The 22,787-nt window shown below is 34.8% G+C and overlaps 2 protein-coding genes across 4 annotated transcripts; one reads left to right on the top strand and one right to left on the bottom strand.

Moving 5' to 3' along the window:
- The first annotated feature begins 12,259 nt into the window (after window positions 1-12,259).
- Window positions 12,260-15,706, top strand: LOC105776928 (serine/threonine-protein kinase PCRK1). 2 transcript variants are annotated; one of them, XM_052621967.1, is made up of 5 exons: window positions 12,260-12,285; window positions 12,990-13,404; window positions 14,313-14,573; window positions 14,707-14,829; window positions 15,004-15,706. In XM_052621967.1, the coding sequence occupies exons 1-5, from the start codon at window positions 12,275-12,277 to the stop codon at window positions 15,520-15,522; spliced, it is 1,329 nt and encodes a 442-aa protein (XP_052477927.1). In that variant the 5' UTR covers window positions 12,260-12,274; the 3' UTR covers window positions 15,523-15,706. The 2 variants fall into 2 exon arrangements, with proteins under 2 accessions (XP_052477927.1, XP_012455349.1); XM_012599895.2 differs by lacking the exon at window positions 12,260-12,285 and adding an exon at window positions 12,309-12,584.
- A 61-nt stretch (window positions 15,707-15,767) lies between these two features.
- On the bottom strand, window positions 15,768-21,303 carry LOC105776926 (amino acid transporter AVT1C). Of its 2 annotated transcripts, none has more exons than XM_012599892.2 (14): window positions 21,256-21,303; window positions 20,404-20,458; window positions 20,110-20,308; window positions 19,223-19,551; window positions 18,062-18,276; window positions 17,916-17,939; window positions 17,576-17,756; window positions 17,264-17,483; window positions 16,905-17,040; window positions 16,700-16,719; window positions 16,383-16,528; window positions 16,233-16,276; window positions 16,067-16,129; window positions 15,768-15,960 (listed from the first exon to the last, which is right to left on the bottom strand). In XM_012599892.2, exons 3-14 carry the CDS (start codon window positions 20,283-20,285, stop codon window positions 15,862-15,864), a joined length of 1,653 nt encoding a protein of 550 aa, XP_012455346.1. In that variant the 5' UTR covers window positions 20,286-20,308; window positions 20,404-20,458; window positions 21,256-21,303; the 3' UTR covers window positions 15,768-15,861. The 2 variants fall into 2 exon arrangements, with proteins under 2 accessions (XP_012455346.1, XP_012455345.1); XM_012599891.2 differs by lacking the exon at window positions 21,256-21,303 and adding an exon at window positions 21,021-21,169.
- Between the last annotated feature and the right edge of the window lie 1,484 nt (window positions 21,304-22,787).

The following is a 22,787-nucleotide window of genomic DNA, read 5'->3' as shown; positions in this document are numbered from 1 at the left end:
AAATGAAGAGAAATTTGTCCTTCTTTCCACCACAAGTCATATTTATACTTGGTTTAATGCTTGATTAACTTTAGTTAATTATGCTTTAATTTTAATTAACCTCAAATTTTACTTATTTAATCAAATATCATCATACCATCCACTAAGTCGTATTTGAGCATGACCTAATTACTATTTTTAACATTTGGTTAATTGTAATTTAAATCCTCAAGTCATTTACTAATTAAAATTCATAGTGATTGGATTTTACAATTTGTCTCTAAGGCTTAATTAAACACAATTTCGCTAAATTAACTATCCAAATTTCAATTAATCTAAACAATAACTCTGTAAATATCCCTATTTAATATTTACAAACTCGATTTATGAAAACGGGACCCCAAAATCGTATTTTTTGACAGTACTGAGTTAATAGGGCCATTTATAATTAGTTGTTGTAAAATGAGTTTTAGAGTGTTTTGGTATTTTTTATGTGATTCTTAATTCTTTTGAATAAATAAACTTTTTCAAGGTCTACTTATATGCATTAGATCGAGTTCAAGAGAGGAAAAACTTTGTAAGTAGCAAAGTGTTTCCTTAAGTTAGGGAGGTTATTGAGTTTCATTAAGTTGTTTTCTCATGGTAGTTTTCAATTTTATCGTCATTTTATTTCCAACTCCTAATTCTCTTGTGAATTGAAACAACTTTCTTTTTAGACATTATTTAATATTAAAATTTATAAGTTTTATTTAATTATCTAATTATCATGTTTTATTTTGATATATTTTATGTTGTTTGTCAATACAATGGGCTATAATAGCTTATGTGTTGGGAGATCCATAGGTTAATAACTTAGCAATTGAAATAGGAGTAAAACTTGATTTAGTATTAGACCGCGGTTCAATTTTTTTGATTTGTGCTCCTACGTTAATTCTAAATGACAACTAGGTTAATAGAAATCCTAAAAGGAAAGTGTGGTTGAGAAAACTCGTGGCTCTACCTTAGCAATCCAGTCAGAGATTATTCAAAGAATAGTTTTAGGGAAAACGACTAACTGATAACCACATTACACAAAGTACGAAGTTAATAAATAGTTAAACTACACGAGGCATTGAGGGAAGTGTAATAGTGGCACTTGTGCTTTTAACACTTGATCTAAATCTAAAAACGCGTTTGAATAATTAATTCGAGATTAGGTTGAATATGAAATAGGTTATTAGTTTTCATTAATCGAATGAGACCCTGACCACTACTGTAGTGAAATAGGGTTGCTTACTAATTCAGTACTTTATTACTTAGTCTATTGCATTTTTATTTCTTTTTACTCAATATTGATATCTACTTGATTTATTTGTCATCTAATTAGTAACTTAATTATTGAGTCAAGTAAGTAGTTGAAGTCATCCATAGATATTTTCTTGTGGGTTCAATCCGAACGTTCTCCTTTGCTATTTCTGGTCAATGTTGTAATGTCCTAGTGGGAACATGCTCCCTTTTATACATATCATAGGTAGGCCCTGTCCAACGATGATCCTAGTTTAGGGACTGGTGATTAAGGTTATGAGCTGTGGTGGAATGGAGCACCTTACCATTTCGGATGTAATGAATGTACCAACCTTTCATGTTAGCTATCGCTAAATTAGGTTTGCGTTGGCTTAGCTCTAATCAGGTGCCCTTGACGATGTGGGACTGACAATATATAAATATAACAAGTATGACTGTATAATATATTAAATACGATACCAAGGGTTGTTAGGTATCAATTTTTTCTCTTTGTCAAGGTTCAAAAGAAACAAGGGCTAAATATGTATTGAGGAGCAAAGTTATGCAAATTGTCACAACTCGTTTATGTTGCCAGCTTCATGACAATGACAAAAGGATATAATCCTGACGTAAAATACTCACCATATTATATATTATTTATAAAATCGTTTGATACTTTGATGTCCCCCAATTAGACAAATGGACTTGTTTTTTAAAACAGTGATTAATTTCTTAATAAAATATCCCCAAGAAAAAGCTTAGGATGAAATTGATTTTAAGATTTAATCAATCTTTATTTGAGAAGACATAATTAATTGATTATGTCCAATTGAATTTGATTCGATTGGTTGGCCTATTTTAATGTTTACATAATAATAAAAATTTTAAATAATTTTATAATTAAATTAATTATTTTTTTAATCACGTGCATTTTACTCCCCACTTTTCAAAGTTAAAATCCTTCTAGAGAATTATGCTAAGAAGTTGGAGTCACAAGAATAGCTCGATTGCATTATCTCCCATTATTGCTTGTTTGTGGATTAGAAGACTCGTTATTAGAGCTATATACTTCACCACATGGAAAATGAAAAGCACAAGTCTTCAACCTCTATCTTTCAATTAAGATGGCCATAAACTTTATCACCATTTCAAACTAGGGGTATATAAACTAGTCTTCGATATATGGACTGAACTAGCTAAATTAAGATTATATTGTGTAATAGCCCGATTTTAGGCTTAGTCGGAACAGTGGTTTCGGGACCACAAATCCGACGAAAAAAAAATGTAATGGCTTGAATTTTCAGAGGTGTCGGAACGGTGATTCGAGATCACTAAATTCGACAAATGGGTAGAAAATATTATTAATTTAGTAAGTATAAGTTAAATATGAAGTTAGGAAAATTTTTGAAATAGTGAATAGTGCACTAGAAATAAATATTAAAATAATTAGAATCGAAATGAGGTATCAAGACATCGGGGATTTTAAACTGAGCCATAAATATTTTTATAAATATTTATGGAGTGTTAAAAGTTAGTATTAAAGTTTCGTTAAGAAATTTTAAAGTTCCGATAATTAATTGAACAAAAGGACTAAATTGTAACAAATGCAAAATTTTGGGAAATGATTAAATAGCTTAAATGATAAAAGGAAGAGGGCTTAAAAGACAAATAGACCCAAGGTCTATTTGGGCTGGACAACAGAGGCATGAAATCAGCAAGAAAGTAAGGAGAATTAAGGGCAAAATTGGAAAATTTCAAAATTTGCTTAATAAAGTTAGGACCCAAGTGGAATTATCTAGATTTCTCTTCATTTTCTGAATTCTCATCAGCTAAAACACCATGGAAGGGCTTCTTCAAGCTGGTTCTTCATATTTTTATTACAAGTAAGTTCAATTCTTGACTATTTCTTGAAATTTTGTATTTTTATGACTTTTACAACTAGGCCCACTTGTTAAATTCATTAGTTTTGATTTTATGAAAGAAGTTGAAAGTTGATATGAATATGTGCTGGAAGTATATGATGATTTAGCATGAAATTAGAGCTTTAAATTGTTCATATGCTGATTTTATTGAAAGAATTGAATAGAAAGTGAATGTTTGGGACCTAATAGTAAAAGAGTTTGAAGATAGAGTTATATGTGGAAATTCTGAATTTCAATAGTTGTGTAACAACTTATAATGTCTAGTAAAGTACTAATTGAGAAAATTAGATTAATTGAGGGGTTAATTGAGAAAGGACCGAATTGTATAAACTGTGAAATTTGGGGCAAAATGGAAATCAACATTTTGCACTAAAGCAGTTTTGGACAGCAGCAGTAGTGTAACTTTGAAAAATCACCAAAATTGTAGAGATTGAATTAGAGGATGAATAAAATATGAAACTAAAGCTTATTGAGTCTAGTTTCTTATAAAAGAAATGATGTGAGCAATGGAATTGTAAATCATGAGATATAATAGATTTTGTGAGACAAGGTCAGAATGAATTCAGGTTCCCTGTTCTGACTTTGGAAAATCATTAAAATTGAAAAAATGATTATGAGTTATAGTTTATATGGTTAGAATCCTTAATGAGTCTATTTTAGAAGAAACAAGCTAAAACATCATCTGAATTCTGTACAATGAGATAATTAATTTTTAGTGAAGAGTGGTCGGAACTGTCAGACAGCGAAACAGGGAAACTTTAAAGAATAAACTGTACTATTTGGCTGAACCAAAATTATGAAAATTTTATGGTATGAAGATATGTGAGTCTAGTTTCAGGAAAATTAACGGATCTTAATTTGGAGCTCTGTAGCTCCGGATAAAAATAATTTAGTGACTCTGACTCGGATAAACAGCTTTGAATATACATGTTAGTGAATATTGAAATTATGGTTAATGTTGTTTAAGTGTGTTATACACATTAAGGATGTGGAATGGAGAGGAGGAGGAGGAAAATTGGGAAATATATGAATGATTCGTGTATAAATGGTCATATGTTTGATTATAACTCATAAACGATGAAATATGAATGATGCTTATTTTTGTGCATTATTGGTCATGGTTTAAGCTCATGTGTGAAAATAAAGTTTCATAGTATGTGTGTATGGTATATTCAGTATATGATTTGGCATGAAATAATACCATGAATGGTTTATGAATTAACACATGTTGGTAAGCCTGATATATGAATAAATGATCAAATTGAGCGGAACGCCGGATTTGAGTACTTCTGATCAAGTGACAAAGTGATAAGTGGTAGCTTTAGCTACACTTATCTGATCAAGTGACAAGTGGAAAGTGATAAGTAATAGCTTCGGCTATACTTATCTGATCAAGAGACAAAGTGATAAGTGGCTACACTTATCTGATCAAGAAACAAAGTGATAAGTGGCTACACTTATCTGATCAAGAAACAAAGTGATAAGTGGCTACACTTATCGATCAAGAAACAAAGTGATAAGTGGCTACACTTATCGATCGAAACAAAGTGATAGGTGGCTACACTTATCGATCGGGGACAAGTGATAAGTGATCATACGTAAGACCATAGTTATACTATGGCAAAGTGAAAGTGAAGTACTCAATTTTCCGTGACCGTTCCCTAATTTAATTAAGGATGGTAAGTGACAAATGGGCCGAAAGAATTAAAGTAAATGGATAAGTGGTAGTGTATTTATATCGGACGATGTTGTTATTCAAACTAAAGTGATATTTTCATTGCTAAATTGAGAATTTTATAAATGTGTTATTGAATGGTATAATCAATAAACATTGAGTTAAATGGTAAATACGTATTAGTTTTGAATTTGATGTCATTGAATTGTACGTGAATTAAATGGAAATTGCTAGTGATATGATTTAAATTATGAGCATGAGAAATTGCGAATTGAATGAAATGGAAATGAAGCATTAAATTGCATGAGTATGTATCGGGTCTCGCAGGCCCTAATTATTATGATTATAATATTTTGAGGATATATTGTGAAAAGTTATAGAAACATGTTAATTATTTTGAAAGTTTTAATTTTGATGAAATTTTATAACTCGGTTAAATACGTTTACAAGTGTATGTGTTTTGGTAATGCCTCGTACCCTATTCTGGTGTTGGATACGGTTAAGGGGTGTTACATATTGGGTCCAACAATTTGATAATTATTTTTTAAAAAAATATACAAAAATTAATATTTATTTTAATCAAAATTTCGTAATAATAAAATTTAATTGTTATAAAATCTAAAAATAACAAACTGACCATATTTCTGGCTCAAGAGCTATGTATTCATCTTACAACCTCAACGAAGCTATTTTATCAGCAGGTTGAAGTAAGAATGGGAAAATGGAGAGATTAAGGATTTTAGGGAGGGTTTTGGACTTTTGTGTTTTACAAAAAGGAATATATATTTATAAGGTGAGAACTCGACACTTGTAGTTATAGAGGTCATTTAAATTAAACGGATGGTTGGGTCTAAAGGCAGTAAATGTCTAATTTATGTCATTGGTATGATCTCGAAACATATGAATGTTCAGGTTAGCCCACTAACATTGATTTAGGTAGCTGGAGAGTCTGAACAAAATTCAAAGGGACTTCAACATGTTAGAGTAATAAGAGCAGTTAGAAGTCAATTAGCAGTTAGAAGTCAGTTAACACAAACTGTAAGTAGTTAGCAGTTACGTTATTGTTTACGTGTATTACTATAAATGCATGTATCAGTATACCATGAATAAGTAATGTAATCTTGATAGTCATATTATTCAAGATGTTCTTTGCATAATTCAACATGGTATCAGATGTGTTGTTTCTGGGAATGATATCTTAAGTATCATTTGTTTTGTATGAAGCTACTAACTAGTCCGTCTGCTACTAGTGTTGTACAGTCTCCTACACCCACGATGGCTTCCAATCTTGCTACTGGTGCTGTTGATAGTAGGTTATTCTCCACCAACAAGGTCAGTATTCTTCTTGACGACACCAATTATCTTTTGTGGCGACAACAGGTGTTTTTGGCAGTTAAAGCACATAAACTTCAAGGGTTTCTTAATTTGCAAACTGTCCCACCTCCTGCGATGGTTCCAGATGATAATGGAGTACTTCAAGAAAATTATGAGTTTACACGATTTGAGCAGCAAGATAGCGCTATTGCTGCATGGCTCTTTTCTTCAGTAAGTAAAACAGTCCTTCTTCATCTTATTGGGTTGGACACAAGTGCACAAATCTGGAATGCAATTGTGTCTCTCTATGGCAGCAAAACTACCTCTCGACTGATGTTCTATCGTCGGGCGCTGCATTCACAGCGGAAGGGGATCTTACTATGAGAGAATTCTTGGTAAAAGTCAAGTCCTACTGTGACAATCTTGCTAGCTGTGGGGAGGTTATCAGTGAACATGAGCATGTCACTGCTATACTTAATGGTCTACCATGTGAATATGAATCCATTGTCTCAATCATTATTGCAAGTCAAGTGCCATATAGTCTGCAGAGTGTTTCAACAATGTTAATTGATGCTGAAGCTCGACAGCAAATGACCATGGCTGAGGCTCCAAGCTCTGCCAATCTTGTTTCTCAACAAGTAGTTAAACCTGCAAACACTGATTCTGAATCAACTTATCGTCTGGCTTATCGTCCATCTAGCTCTAGAGGTCGTGGACGTGGTCGTTACTCAGGAACCCGTGTTCAATGCCAGCTTTGTGGCAAGACAGGTCATTTAGTAGATCGCTGTTACCACAGATTTGATGCAACCTGTAAAAGTGCTAACTATAGACCTCCACCACAAGCAAATGTGTGTATGTATGCGCCTAGCTCCCCATGGGCACCACCTGCCGTACCATTACAGTCACCTATGGCCTCAATACCTCCAAGCAACTGGATATATCAGTCACCTTCGTCTCACTGGGCGAATCCGTTTGTTGGTAACTATGTGCCACAATCTCAGTTCTCATCTTCTACTGCGCCTCAGGCTCATGCAGCATTAGCTACTCCTGACACGGTTGCTGACTCGGCCTGGTACCCTGACTCAGGTGCCATACATCACCTTACTCACTCGACGGTCTCTCTTGGGGATAATCCCTCTTACACTGGGCCAGGTAAGGTGTATGTTGGAAATGGTAATGCCCTCTCTGTCTTATGCTCTGGTCAGTCTTCCTTGCTCACTAGGACACGACCGCTTTATATGAAATCACTGTTGTATACACCTGGTATAACTAAAAACTTGCTTTCTGTGTCAAAATTCACAAGAGACAACCAGGTGATGTTTGAGTTCTTCCCTACACAGTGTAAAGTGCGTGACTTGAAGACCAGAGAAACACTTCTTGAAGGTTCAGTGCACAGTGGACTCTACAAGCTCCATTTAAAAGATGATCTACCAAAAGTTCAGCCTACTTACGCAGCTAGTTACCTTACAGTCAGTACGTCTGTGCCTCTTCATGTTTGGCACTCTAGACTAGGCCATCCTTGTTAAAACACACTACTCAAGGCTTTGCAGAGTTGTAATGTGTTGGTTGATAATAATAAAGAATTGAAAGCTTGTGTTGCATGCCACCTAGGCAAGGAGCATAAACAACCTTTTTCCACTTCATTATCTCAGTATAATGCATCGTTACAGCTTGTGGTTGCAGACGTTTGGGGGCCTGCTCCAGTATACTCTAATGGCTTCCGGTATTATGTGGCCTTTACTGATGCGTATATTAGGTTTACCTGGGTTTATTTTTTTGCATAGAAAGTCTGAAGTTCTTGCGATGTTTCCTCAGTTTCATAAACAGACTGAACGGATACTTGGGTTGAAGCTTCAAACATTGCAGAGAGATGGAGGGGGTGAGTTTCAAGCTCTCAGACAGTATTTGGCACAACATGGTATTGTACACCATTTTGCATGTCCGTATACGTCAGCTCAGAATGGCCTCGTCGAGCGCAAACACCGTCAAATTGTTGAAACAGGGCTTTCCATGCTTGCTCATGCTTCTATGCCTGTGAATTATTGGAATGATGCATTTAGTAATGCTGTCTATCTCCTCAACCGATTACCCACAGCACCTCTAAACTTTATCTCGCCGTATGAAAAATTATTTCAAATCAAACCTGATTATTCCTTTCTCCGAACCTTTGGGTGTCTTTGCTTCCCGAACCTTAGACCATATAACAACCACAAACTTCAATTTCGCTCCACACCATGTCTTTTCCTAGGATATTGACCTAGTCATAAAGGATATCGCTGTCAAACCTACAGTGGAAAAATATACATTTCTAGACATGTCACCTTTCATGAAGAGGTGTTTCCCTACATTAACTCTACCTCACCCATGTCCAAGCCTCAAACACAAACTAGCTCAACACAAACTAGCTCCAAACTACTTATACTTTCACCTCAAACCCAATTACAAAGTCGTCCGCCTTCTGTTCCAATGACAGCCACCACTCCATAACCTTTGACTTCTTCCCACTCTCCTAACCTACCAAGTTCAACACGGGCATCTCTAAATGCATCTGTTTCTCCTTCAGACGTTGCTGCACCTATTTCATTCCCGTGTCTTGCTCCCCACAATTCACATACCATGGTCACTTGCAGCAAAGCTGGCATCCATAAGCCAAAGGTTTACCTCAGTAGTGCTCACCCACCTCTTGATATTCCTACGGATATTCATACTGCTATGACACAGAAGTGTTAGAGTGATGCTGTATTTGCTGAACTAAGTGCACTTGCTCGCAATAACACATGGAGCTTGTGTCTTCTTCCTCCTCACCGTCAAACAGTTGGCTGTAAATGGCTATTTAAAGTAAAAAACGAGCGGATGGAACTGGTGATTGGTACAAGGCTCGGCTAGTCGCGAAGGGGTTCTCTCAACATGCTGGCATTGACTTTCGCGAGACATTCAGTCCAGTGGTACGAGCTGTCACCATTCGAACAGTCCTTGCTGTTGCTACGATGCTAAGCTGGCCATTGCGTCAAGTTGACATGAACAATGCCTTCTTGAATGGAGAGCTGACTGAAGAAATTTTCATGGACCAGCCACCTGGCCTTGAGGTACCCGGTCCCAATGGTCAGCTGATGGTGTGCAAGTTAAATAAATCCCTGTATTGCTTGCGTCAGGCACCACGTGCATGGTTTTATACACTCAAGCAATTTTTGGTCAACACACTTGGATTTTGTGAGTCAAAGGCTGACCCCTCCCTATTCATTCGATGTGCTGGAGAAAGTCGGTTGCTGCTTATGGCTTATGTTGATGATATAGTCATCACCGGTAACTCCAATGAGGACATTGACAGCATAGTACTTCAACTTCATAATCGGTTTGCTCTAAAAGACTTGGGGCGTCTCAATTTTTTTCTTGGTGTTGAAGTTCAGTCTGTTCCTCAAGGGCTGTTTCTCACACAGAAGAAGTATATTCAGGAAATCCTTCGTAAAACAGGCATGGAAGGAGCAACAGCTACACCCACCCCTATGGTCAGTATGCCCAAGCTAGTTGCTGCTGATAATGATAAGACATGTGTCGATGGTCAGCTCTATCGCAGTACTGTTGGCATGTTACAGTATCTGTGTGTCACACGACCTGACTTATCTTTTTGTGTGAATAAGCTTAGTCAGTATATGAACGCACCAGGTGAGGCTCATTGGAAGGCTGTTAAACGAGTTCTTCGATACTTAGCTGGTACGCTGGAGCACGGGTTGTTCTTCTCACAAGGACAGCTCAAACTGGTATGTTATTCTGATGTCGACTGGGCGTCATCTGTTGAAGATAGACGGTCCACTACAGGGTATGTGATCTACCTAGGGACAAATCCAATAGCCTGGTGTTCAAAGAAACAAGCAGTAGTTTCCAGGTCTTCCTCAAAAGCCGAGTACCGTAGCCTGGCAAATTGCGTGTCTGAGCTTTTGTGGATTAAGCAGTTGCTAGAAGAAGTTGGTATACCCATGGAACAGTCACTTGTAGTCTGGTGTGACAACACCTCCACTGTGTCTATGGCTGCCAATCCAACTCATCATGCCAAGGTTAAACATGTCGAAATTGATCATCATTTCGTGCGAGAGAAAGTCATTGATGGCTCCTTGCAAGTCAATTTTGTACCATCAGCCAGTCAGATTGCAAATGTTCTTACAAAACCAATCACCCACAAATAGTTTGTCAACCTTCGACATGCTCTTAGAGTCACCACAAAAGACACATTGTCTGATCTGTCTGGTCTTCAAAAAGAAAAGAAAGAAACCAGGAGAATGTTAGAGTAATAAGAGCAGTTAGAAGTCAATTAGCAGTTAGAAGTCAGTTAACACAAACTGTAAGTAGTTAGCAGTTACGTTATTGTTTACGTGCATTACTATAAATGCATGTATCAGTATACCATGAATAAGTAATGTAATCTTGATAGTCATATTATTCAAGATGTTCTTTGTATAATTCAACACAACACGCATATGTCGAAAGAGTGTTAAGACCCAACCAGTCTAATTGATTGTACTTCATGTGTAGCTTTTCACAGTTCAAAGCTACGAAATTTATGAGAATTAACGCTTAATGAACATTGACACTCATAAATATCAAGATAACTTTAAACAATATATATTTTTCCTTAAAACATATTTAATTTAAAAATAATTTTAAATTTTTTCCCTAACTTTGGTAGGAATCAAGTTGGAATTATATGAAGTTATGAAAAGCTATTTATGATGGCCCATGTAAGTTGGATATAACTATGGCATTAATGTTGACACCATCAAACAAATCAGCTTATAAATTTTATTTAAACTGATCCAAACTGTCAGTAAACAATGTATGCCCTCCCAATTTGTTATTTTTAAAATAAATATAAATAAGTTTCTTTATTTAATCTATAGTAATTTATTTTAAAAAATATTATTAAATATAAAAACATTGATAATTTAACATAGTTTTAATATTTATTCTACATAATTATATAAATACAAAAATTATGTATAACAACACAGAAATAAAAGTTAAATCAAAGCTCAATTATTTTTATCTACATTCATTTTTTGTCAAATAATAGAATAGTCATAAACCCTAAAGTTTGGATGAATTCATATTTTGTTATATAATTTATTTATTGATCAAATACTAATTCTAAAAAGTACTTTTTGAAAAAGAAGAAAATTCTAAAAGTACTTCCATGGATGTGTTGTCCAACTCAATAATAGAGACAAGAAGAAAAGTGGGCAGAACATGACATGGGCATCAACAGTACATGTTTATCATAAAACGATAACAACTCTAATTAGTCATCATTGACTTTTCTTTGCCCTTTTTATATAAACATTTTAAAATTTAAAGTATACTTGTATCCCACATCTATTCTTATTCTTTAATCACATACATTCAAATACAATACAGTGAGGAGGAATTCTAGAAAAGTTGAACTAATTTATAAGGAATAGATAGAAAGAGATTCGCATAATTAGAATCCGAATAGTAAAAGTGTCGTGGAGGTTTTTGTACTATAGATTAAATTATATTTTATTTATTCTATTAAAAGATAGTAGATTAGTTCACATATGTTGGATCAAAGAATAAATTCATCTTTTTATTAAAATTCATCACTTTATATTATTAAAATTGATATAATTAATATAATAATTAAATAGTGACATTTGACGTGTTAAGTATATTTTATATTGATGTTTGCTTTTTAATCTAATGTAAAATGATTTACTACCCGAACTTTTACTAGCTGATTATGATTCCTATGATATAGGTTTTTTTATGCTGAAAAACTTATGCTGCCGATCAACAATAAGTTAGAACTACTTTTTTTCACCTGCAAATTTATTAAAATTTTATGATTTGTTCTTCTTTTTGTCTTTACTTTGAATGTTGGCATAAACAATTTAAAGCCCATGGCTGTAAGCTACGTCAATGGTTTCCAACTTCCAACTACCTTTAAAAATATTATACCTTTATATTTTTTTGGAGGTATTCATGGATACACAAAACTAATGACTCGTTCTCCGTGATTTCTTCACTTTCAAAATCCTTTCTTTTGAAGAAAGTGACACCCAAATCTTTATCTCTTTTCACACTTTTTCACTTTGATTTTTTTTGGTTCTTTATGTCCTACAAGTAATACTATAATAATCTCATTTGGTTTTAATTATTTTTTTTGGGGTTTTCTTGTTTACTTACTCAAAGTTTTTGTTTTGCCAAATGGGGTTCTCGGTTGGTGGGCTACAATTCATCTGTTCTGTATTGACTCATTATTATTGCTTTAGTTCATGGAGAGCTCGTTGCCATTTCCTTGGATCCTCTCTGTTTAGCTTTTGTCTTTCTGGGTTTCTCTTTCATATGAATCCCTCTAAATTGTAGCTCTTTGTTATCTCCTTTTTGGTGTGTGTTGTAAACAAAAAAATATTAATCAAAAGGTCAGTGCTTTCATGAAATTGTCTCGTTTCTGTCATCAAAGTGTTTTGAGTTTTTGTTTCTTTGGTCATTCACAACTCAAATTGTTGTTGTAACTTCATATCTTTTTCAAGAATTTAATTATGGATTTCACTTTGTTCTAGAGATAGAAAATCTGGGTTTTCATAGTTTCTTTCAAAGATGAATTCTTTGATCTAAAACCAGGTTATGGAATTTAGCTCTTGTTTGAGTTGATCATGGTGTTTAAGTTGTAGTTTCCATTGATGAATTTTGGCTACTTTATAAAATATTCTTGGTTTCTACAGTTTCTTTTTATCATCAAGTTTGTGTAAGGTTTACAAATAGGTTCTTCAAGAAGTTCATATATTTTATTTTGATCCATGCTAATGTGATTTGTTTATACGCAGTGAGGTTTGGTTGTTTCTTCGGGGGTCAATGAAGTGTTTTCATTTCTCTGGTAATGAGAAGAATGATGAACCGAAAACTACAAAGTCTATTTCGGTTCGATCCTCTGAATCTGTTTCGATATCGACGGATCATGATATGAGGAGATCAGGGTCTGAGTTTAATTCTCAGAATGTCTCGGATTTTAGCACCGAATCCTCGACGAAGAACTCGTTTGCTGCTTTGTCTCAAAGGCAAAGTAATCTCAGAGAGTTCACATTCTTGGAATTGAAGGCTGCAACAAAGAATTTCAGCCGGTCCTTGATGATAGGAGAAGGCGGATTTGGCGGTGTGTATCGAGGTGTAATCCGCATCTCTGATGATTACCATAAGAAACTCGATATTGCCGTTAAACAACTCAGCAGAAGAGGATTGCAGGTGAACTTTTCTACTTCTCTAACACAATATTACAATCTTTATTTTCCAATGCCCATTAATATTCACCGCTGATATTCACTGTGATAACATTTGTTATGTCTGCTCTGTGTTGTCCAGTTTTGAGTGAATTCTGTGTGTAACATGCCAGCAAATTTGTTAGGAAATCTGTGCATTATTGAACTTGCATAACTGTCTAAACCTGTATTAGTATCCGACAAGGCAACAACTTCAGGGAGCCCTTTTCAATCCAATAAAGTTAAGATATAACTTACATGGAGGGGATTTTGATAGCTTGTTCTACATACTGAATTTAGATACTTAATATGTTTCTTAAGATCATTGTTTACATGAATGAAGATAGATAATCTTGTTATTCTAAGGAAATCCTTACTGTTACATATAGTCAAACTGTATGATTTATTCTCGGATTGCCTGGTTATCTCCTTAGCTTGCCCTTCCATACAACAGCTAAACCTTCTTTGATATCCATTAAATTGTATAACTTAGACCTACCATGGTTGACACATTGAAGCATTTTACCAAGTTCAAAGGCCTCTGTATGTCAGCATAGCCCTTCCGATGCCCTTCTTCCTCGACTTTTGTTCTCGGACTGCCTGGTTATCTCCTCAGCACTCCTTCCATGTGACATCTCTAGAGACCATCTTCAATATCAATGAAATCATACAATTTGGACCTTCCATGGTTGACACTTAAAAAGAATTTTTACTGAAGTTCAAAGGCCTCGATATGCCAGTGTAGCTGTACTGATGCCCTTCTTCCTAGACTTTTGCTAACCTGTTTTACCATGGACTGTAATGCATATTGACTTACTGTTTAAGAATGCGTAACCTATTTTTTCCCCTCTTTCGGTGACTTACCATAGATTCATATGATCTGTTCTTTCACAGGGGCACAAAGAATGGGTGACAGAAGTTAATGTTTTAGGGGTAGTCGAACACCAAAACCTTGTCAAACTGGTGGGTTACTGTGCTGAGGATGATGAAAGAGGGATACAGAGGCTACTGATATATGAATACATGCCGAACCGGAGCGTGCAGGATCACTTGTCAAGTCGATTTCAAGCAACGCTTCCTTGGGCCACAAGAATCAAAATCGCCCAGGATGCTGCTCGTGGCTTAACGTACCTCCATGAAGGAATGGATTTTCAGGTTCCCTTTTACTTCTCAGTAGATACGGCTTTCCTGAAATCAATAACCTTGAAGCCTCGTTTTACAATCGAAACCTGGAATGACCTCATTATTGCTTTTAGGCTAAAGAAATTTTGGTTTATGGTTGCTACAGATTATCTTCAGAGATTTCAAGTCTTCAAACATACTGTTGGATGAGCATTGGAACGCAAAGCTCTCGGATTTTGGGTTGGCCAGGCTAGGGCCTTCTGATGGATTAAGCCATGTTTCGACTGCGGTAGGTTCGAAGTTGCTATAAACTATGTTGCTCTGACTTTTCATTTTCTTTTATTTGAACATTTCCAGATTTTTATTCCTACTCTGGTCCAGTTTCTTCAAATATTTCCGAATTTTCAGAAGCATGCTTGTTTTTATGGATATAGAGGTATCAAATTGTCCCGGTTTTGAGCAGGTTGTAGGAACCATTGGATATGCAGCTCCTGAATACATTCAAACCGGGCGCCTCACGGCAAAAAGTGATGTGTGGAGCTATGGAGTTTTTCTTTACGAGCTCATAACAGGTAGGCGTCCCTTGGATCGGAATCGTCCCAAGGCTGAACAAAAACTCTTGGAATGGGTCAGGCCACACCTCTCTGATATGAAGAAGTTCAGGCTGATCTTGGACCCGAGGCTCGAAGGCAAGTATTCCCTCAAGTCTGCTCGTAAACTTGCAGCGGTAGCCAATAAATGCTTGGCTCGGCAGGCTAAACAACGGCCAAAAATGAGTGAAGTTCTACAGATGTTGGATGAAATTGTGGAAACTGCAGATATGCTAAGCCCTCAACCCGCTACGAAGAGTTCGATTCCAAAACATGTTTCAGAACTATCAAAAAGAGAGCGATTGAAAAGAAGGTTCATTGATCTGATAAACAGCGACAAAAGGTGCTTGGTTTGGCGAACATGGAGACCGAAGATTGTGAGAACTACATAAGCAATTATCAGTTCGAGTTTTGTCTATATTCATGTATTCGTATAAAAAACAATTGTAAAGGTTTAATGGAGATAATCAACTGCAAGTATTATGTATAGGCTTTGCATTTGTAGGAAGTTATATATATATATTTATATATATGAAGTTTCTAATGAAGAGAAAAGCCATGTGAGAGTTCATTTCTCTTTGATACTGTTTTTTTTTTTTTTTTGTGTAAATCACATAAGAAAACAACACATCAAAACTTCAAAATATAGGGATGTATCTAAATTCCAGAATTGACTCAAAAATTTGGGAAATGTAAAAGCAGTTCAAAAATGAGGAAATTAAATTAAATTTTCAGCTACTCAAATTCTGAATAATCTTGGTGAGTGCTGAGTATGTTCCAAAGGCTGATGAAACTGCTCCCACTGCAATAATTATAATACAGATTGTAGCCTGTAAAAAAAAAAAGAACATACCTGGGTCTAAGTAACGTAGCTTTTATGCATTAAAGAATGCTTAAATATGTATGTTACATGATATTTACATGATATGAACATACCTGGATACAGCCTACTTTACCCCTCAGTATGCTTAAATAACAAGCAGGAGGAAGTATCAAGGTCTGCCATGGAAGTAAATTATTAAAAACAGAACATTAGTGTACAGTTCTATGTTTATTTCAGCCAAGTAGCATCCATGATTAACAATGGCAGAAGATTACTTACAACAAGCATTGTGAGTAAAGATCCTATCAATGACAATACCAAGCCTGCAACAAGGAAGAAGAAGAATTTTAGTTCCCTTAGTTCAAAAATGGTGGATTTGTTGCCAAGTGTATAGGTTTCACTCATTGATGATGAAAGGGAGGCGCTTACCGAAGAAGGGAACGCTGAGACCTACAAGCAAGGTTGAGACCACCAGTGCTGTTCTAATTAACATAGGGTACACGTGAGACTTGAGATGGCGTGGTGGTAATAATTCCTCAAGACTCATTGCCACTGGAGACAAGGTTAATGCATATGTTTGTTCTAATTAAGGCAGAACATTTATATTTTATACATGCATACATCATGGCAGCACAAAGGGTAAAAAAGAGCTAGACATTGTTAACTCATGTTTGGTAAATGGGTAAATACCAGTATCTCAAACTCATAGTCAAGTCCAGAGTAACATAGAATAAAGAAAAGGATATTTGGTAAATGGGTTGACAATCTGCAAAAGAACAAAAAAGTTGAATATATTAGGCTAAACACGAAAGTAATAAAATGCTATTCGAAAAAGTATTGAGCGACTAAGTTACTTAAACTCTTCATTTTTCTTAAAGTACTTATGTCCGACATGCGTAATTAAGCATGGAACAAATAGTGTATAACAATCTGATAAGTCCAGCAGCATACCGTAGCCCACACAGCAATCTTTGAAGCAACCAGGTCTTTAGGCATGTTAAGTGTAAACTGTGATTCTGTTGCTTCTCCAAACATTTTGTACCCCATAACTGCTGTTCCAGCATACAACAAAGAACAGATTCCGAAACTACAAGGAAAATCAAAACCAAAAATGACAAGTTACTCAGACTCGGGTCATAATAGTGTATTTGAAGGGTCCTAAGAAGCTCATATCCCAATATCCATGTTCAGACAAGCATTGAACACAAATGGTAAACCGATTTTTTGAGTATAGCCTCACATCAGCAAAACCAATGCAGAAAGGTAAAAGGATACCAAAAGAGTAACACCATAAATCTCATTTAGTTTACCATGATAAGAGAACTGAAGAGAATTTTCTTGGTTCTGCCATTGAAGTATATATATTCGGGAAAACAGCATGGCCTGAATAGCAGAAACCATAAAGTCCAACAGCAACTGGAAGTGTAGAAAGATTCAATACTGTCCCTTTGTTCTGAAACCCAACTTGATCTACCAATCCAACCCAAAACAAGCAAAACACTACCAAGAATGATGCAACAACTCCACCAGCTGGAAAAACAGACGAAGATTCCATTTAGACAACCTCAAACTCGCCACAAATTGTGGTGAGGGATACCCTACAGATCAATATGTTTTATTACCAGAGATATAACTAAGGACACTGAGGTCTCTGAGCCAAACAGTGGGAAGAACAGCAAGGGTTGTCATCAACGAGAAGAGACGACGCGAGTTCAAATCGAATCCGCCCAAACTAATGTGTGCATTTGGGAATAAGGATGACAAGTTATCACCCTCTAGAATTATATAGTCAACACAAGAAGCCTACATAGAAGAGAACAATGTTCAAAATAATACAAAGTGAATGCTATATTCATGATGATGTGATATCCAACTGTAAAACCATAAGTTTATCAGGTCATGTAGAACCACTTGGTACAATTTATCTGCATAATTCTTTTAGGAAAAGCCAGCTAAACTTACATATAACTCCACATACAAAATTATCTGCATCCACCGAAAACAAGCAAAATTGGCATCAGTGATCACACAGTTTTTGTAAGCTAGTGCTTATATGAGTACTTCAAGAAAAATGAAAAATTGAAACAGGTAACAGGATTACGACTTACTGAAAGGGCGATTCTACCGGTGGAACCAAATGCAGCTTGACCAATATCAGGGTAAGTTTCAAGCTCAGGTGAGCTATCCAGACACTGGCGCAAAAGGAGGCCAGTGTAAAAAGAAAGCACTGCAAATGTTAATAATATTATTAGCCCTAACCATCCTCCTTCCTTGGCAGCATATGGGGTAGAAAGGATTCCTACTCCACATAGCACATTAATCCCTGCAAATAAAAAAAAAATCAAAACACTCAATCTAAAATCTTAAAGTTGATTTTAAGACATATTGATTGACCGTAAGCATATCATCAACCATGTTCTTAATAATAATGCATGTATCTTTACTCCTACATTAGTGTTGGATTTTTTTTTGTAGTCTTATGGGGAAGTTAATATGTTTCATGTGCACCATGTGCTATGGAAGTCATGCCACCTCATCATTTAGTTTTTTTCATTGAGAAATGTAACATGTCCATAAATGGTGGCATTAATGAGCAATGGACAGAATATGGCTGACATGAATCGAAAATCAAAATATAAAATGTAACTATACTATTAAGAAAAAAGTTCTTAAATTACTTCATATTTTTAAATAGACCTTATACTTTCCTTATCTCAAATAAATTTTTATCCTCAAATAAAATTTAGGGATTTATTATGCTAAAATAAATTTGTTTTCCTGTTACAAAAAGAAATAAAATAAAATAAAATAAAATAGAAAAGACTAGAAGTATAATGGTGGATGAGAATATAACAAAAAGCAAAGGTGTGGTTTTAAGCCATGTGATGAGAAGAGGGGTGGGGGACTGATGGTGACAATAGAACTTGCCTGTTCAATGTGTTTCCACATATTTAGCCACCATCAAAGGCTTTGGCCATTGGGGTATTGGTTCGTGGTTGGTGTTTATTGTAACAATCCAGGCCTACTTCACCAATCCTTGAACAGATTTAGCTGACAGTGGTATTGTAACAATGGCAAGTGGCTTCATAAAATGATTCCTATTGCATGACTCCAATTTAAAAGTGTTTTTGTCTACATCTATTCATAATTATTCATAAATAATAAAATTCTAATTTTAAATTCGTAGAATATTTATTTAAAAAATAATTATATAAATCAACTGGATTAAGTTATAGATTTAAGAGTGAATCAAAGTTAGTAAAACTAACCATTTACCACAGCTTGACCATATGAACTCTGGCGACCAAGGGGAATTCCATGACCATGGTCGACCTGTACTTTCTCATCAAATCTTACAGACGGTTTCCTCGACGGTGCCGGAGTTGCCAAAGAGTACGTACTACGTTTATGCGGCTGTATTTCATCATCTACTGATGGTGGTAGCAACGGTTTCTTTACTGGCGCATTAAGTGATTCCGGTGTGAATCTTCGGGTTAACGATGATGAAAGAAACGAACTTCCTAGTCTTGATAGTGTAGGAGTGCCCAAGAACCCGATGGTCGGGGATGGTACACTACTATACAAATCAATAGACTGCCTGAAAAGAAAATCTGCAAAATCATAAGCATTTCGAATTTGACATAGAATCTTATGTTATTCAGAACTTGAAAGTGAATGTCAATCATAAATATGTGCCTGTTAAAGATGTTAAAAAATAATACTTTAAGAAAAATGAAAAGCTGGAGGAACCAGTAGAAGTTCATCATCCATATTTCCAATATCAACAGGGTAAGCATTAGCTCAAATCAATAATTGGAGGCAGATTTGTGAACTTCTTTTATCTGCATTCGAGATTAAGTGTCGGAGATGAAGCCATAATTTTATTTACTGAGAGAGACAAGTTAAACAAGGGGAGCCGCAGTCTTGCCTGCCACTAGTGCGGCCCGTGGTTACGAGTACGGATCTAATAAAGATCTACTTAAGAATCGACTCTTTCACAACATTTATCCACAAAGACGATTATAATTTTCATCAACCAAAATCAATTTTATATGCACTCGAAGTGAGTGACAAATGAGTTCGAAGATCATATGTCATAATATATTCCGAGCTGTAATAAAGCAGAGAAAAACAGAGCAGTGAAAAGAGAAATGACCTGTAACTTTGAGGCCATTGAGTGGCATAAGAACTGTTTTTTCTTTGGGAAGAAAAAGAAGCATAAAATTCTTCATTTCCCTCATCTTCTTCATTTCTATTATACTCTAATTTCTCAACTTCTTCATCGTCTTCGCTCTCGATGTAGAAACTCTGATCCGAAACCGAGTTCTTCATTCTCTTCTTACCTCTCAAATCTCCTGCAAAATCCACATCAGAACAACTCGCCTAATTATTTAAATTGAGGAAGTAATGGATACTATTACGACTCGAAACCGATGTTTTTTTAACATACCTTAAATTGAAAGTATTTAAATACTTTGTTGCTTGGTATGGTAAGTAGCTCTCGCCTAAAATTTTCAATAAATTGGATGAGATAATGAGGAGAAATTGCCATATATATTTGAATGTTTGAAGTTAAATCAAGAAACTAGAAATAAAATTAAACTAAACTAAACTCAAAGAAAAAAAAGAACTGCAAAATTGATAGCAAAATTTGATTTTTCCCATACTTTTAGGAATTTTAAAGAATGTAAAAGGGATATAATCTAAATTTGATCTTTTCCCATATTTTTAGCAATTGAATTTTGAAGCTTTCAATATATATATGTTTCTTTGAATCTTAAACCTTTTATGTTCTGTTTGGTTCCTGAAAAAAAAAATCAGAGAAACAAGGAAAAAACTGGAGAAGGCAAAATTTTCTTAGTTTGTGGAATTATATTCAGTTTGCTCAGCAACCAAACAGAAAAGCTACAGAGCATTGAACAGGAAAATAACCCCAGAAATTTTCTCGACTAAACCAAACAGAAACCATTTACTATACTGGAAAGCCTGTGTCCCCTATAAACACATTGCAATGGCTTCCTTCATAAAAGAGAAAAAAGTATATATACTAGAATCATTGAAGTAAACCTTTTTCTGAATATCTGATACAAAAACTGAATTGGGTTTTTCTTGAGATGAAGATCTGAATCAAGAAATAGAAAGATATATATATATATATAGAAAAGCAATCACACAGAAAGAAAAGGATAGAAACAGAGAGAAGTTGTCTGGTGGGACTTGTTTGAGTTCGAGTGATATATATATAGCTTTTATATTGAATTTAAAATAATGTGATTTACATGAATCATGAAAAGTTACTTACGTGAATCATGAAGAACTGATATTCATGAATCATGAGGACAAAAGGCAGTTTTTAAAAAAAAAATTTATCCCTGTTTTTTTGTTTGCATAAAAGTGCAAAACTGGTAATCCTGGGTTATAAATAAGAAGAATAATTAAAATGTAATATAATTTTTTAATATTAGAAAAGAAATAATAGAAGAAAGTATGAACCAAGGTTGCCAAGAATTTATAAATTATGGGTGTAGTAAGTGATTTTAGAGATAGTTTTGTTTTTGTTCTTTCTAGTTTGATGGATGCTTGATTTTTTTATCGATTTTTATCCGTTGTTTTGGACTATCCGAGGTGATTTTAAGATAATTTTGTCGTTGTCGTCTCTAGTTTATTGGATACTCAATTATTTTGTCGATATTTACCTGTTTGGTGGATGCTCGATTATTTTATCAATTTTTACCTTCCTTTTTGGACCATCAGAGGTGATTTCCTAATTGAATTAAGTGCTTGCAATCACTCTAAGTATGTCGTGTTTGAACTGTGATATGCTTGTAATCACTCTAAGTATGTAATTGTGATAAAGTCAATTGTCAACTTGCTAGAATATTCTATTAATGCTGAGGTTGAAGCATTTGTGCGGATAGAACTTGTCTTTCACGACAAATATTTATTTATTTTTTCATAGAATGAATTAATAATTAAAAAAAAATTATAATATGAAAACAATGTATATAAGCTGTAATTATAATACGAAAACAATGTATGTAAGCTGCAATTATAATACGAAAACAATGTATCTAAGCTGTAATTATCTGACAATTTGAGTAATTAGTTATTTGACAATTATAATACTTTCTTTATCGTCCATTGCTTATTATTATTTTCTTTTTTAAACAAAAACGACCCCAGGGGTCAACTAGAGGTGCTCATGGGCCGGGCTCAAAAAAATTTGTGGCCTACGTCTTAGGCCCGGCCCCGGCCCGAAATATGAGCTTGAAATTTTGTCCAAGCTCCGCCCGAGAAAAAATTTCTAAGCCCGAGTCCGGCCCAGTCCATTTTTTAATAAACACAAAAAATTATTTTAAAAATAAAAAAATAAAAAAGTATTTTAAAATATTTTAAAATAAAAAATAAAAAATATATTTATTATATTCGGGTCGGGCCGGGCCGAGCCCGGGCCAAAAAAGTGGTGCCCGAGGCCCAAAACGGGCCTCATTTTTTTACCCAAACCCATATTTCGAGCCTATATTTTTACTCGAACCCTTCCATATTTCAAGCGGGCCGTCAGGCCGGGCGAAGGGTCAACTCATTTTATTAAGTAACATCATCATTATTATTATTATTATTATTATTATTATTATTAAGGGAGATTATATAGAGATTGTATTTGGATGAAATATTAAAAGAAGTATTTGTTGGGAATTTCAAAAAAAATTTAAGTTAATTGTTTAAGTATAAAAAAGTAAAGGAAAATTTTTAATTTTATGAATTTTAAGGAATTTAGGTTTTTTTTTATTGTAAAGAAACATTTGTCAGTTATAGCATTCAACTCATTTAAGA

The sequence above is a fragment of the Gossypium raimondii genome, chromosome 10 (assembly GCF_025698545.1).
Source record: "Gossypium raimondii isolate GPD5lz chromosome 10, ASM2569854v1, whole genome shotgun sequence".
In the NCBI taxonomy this organism is placed as follows: domain Eukaryota; kingdom Viridiplantae; phylum Streptophyta; class Magnoliopsida; order Malvales; family Malvaceae; genus Gossypium; species Gossypium raimondii.
This window is presented reverse-complemented; position numbering and strand designations above follow the sequence as displayed.

What these genes read in the sequence shown, in the direction of transcription:
- LOC105776928 (XM_052621967.1), top strand. An exon ending in TCAGCAGAAGAGGATTGCAG is followed by an intron (nt 13,405 to 14,312) that starts GTGAACTTTTCT and finishes GTTCTTTCACAG; the next exon opens with GGGCACAAAGAATGGGTGAC. An exon ending in TAAGCCATGTTTCGACTGCG is followed by an intron (nt 14,830 to 15,003) that starts GTAGGTTCGAAG and finishes GGTTTTGAGCAG; the next exon opens with GTTGTAGGAACCATTGGATA.
- LOC105776926 (XM_012599892.2), bottom strand. Translation starts at nt 20,285, where the DNA reads ATGAAGAACTCGGTTTCGGATCAGAGTTTCTACATCGAGAGCGAAGAC. An exon ending in CAATGGCCTCAAAGTTACAG is followed by an intron (nt 19,552 to 20,109) that starts GTCATTTCTCTT and finishes TTTTCTTTTCAG; the next exon opens with GCAGTCTATTGATTTGTATA. An exon ending in GTAAAGTAGGCTGTATCCAG is followed by an intron (nt 15,961 to 16,066) that starts GTATGTTCATAT and finishes TTTTTTTTACAG; the next exon opens with GCTACAATCTGTATTATAAT.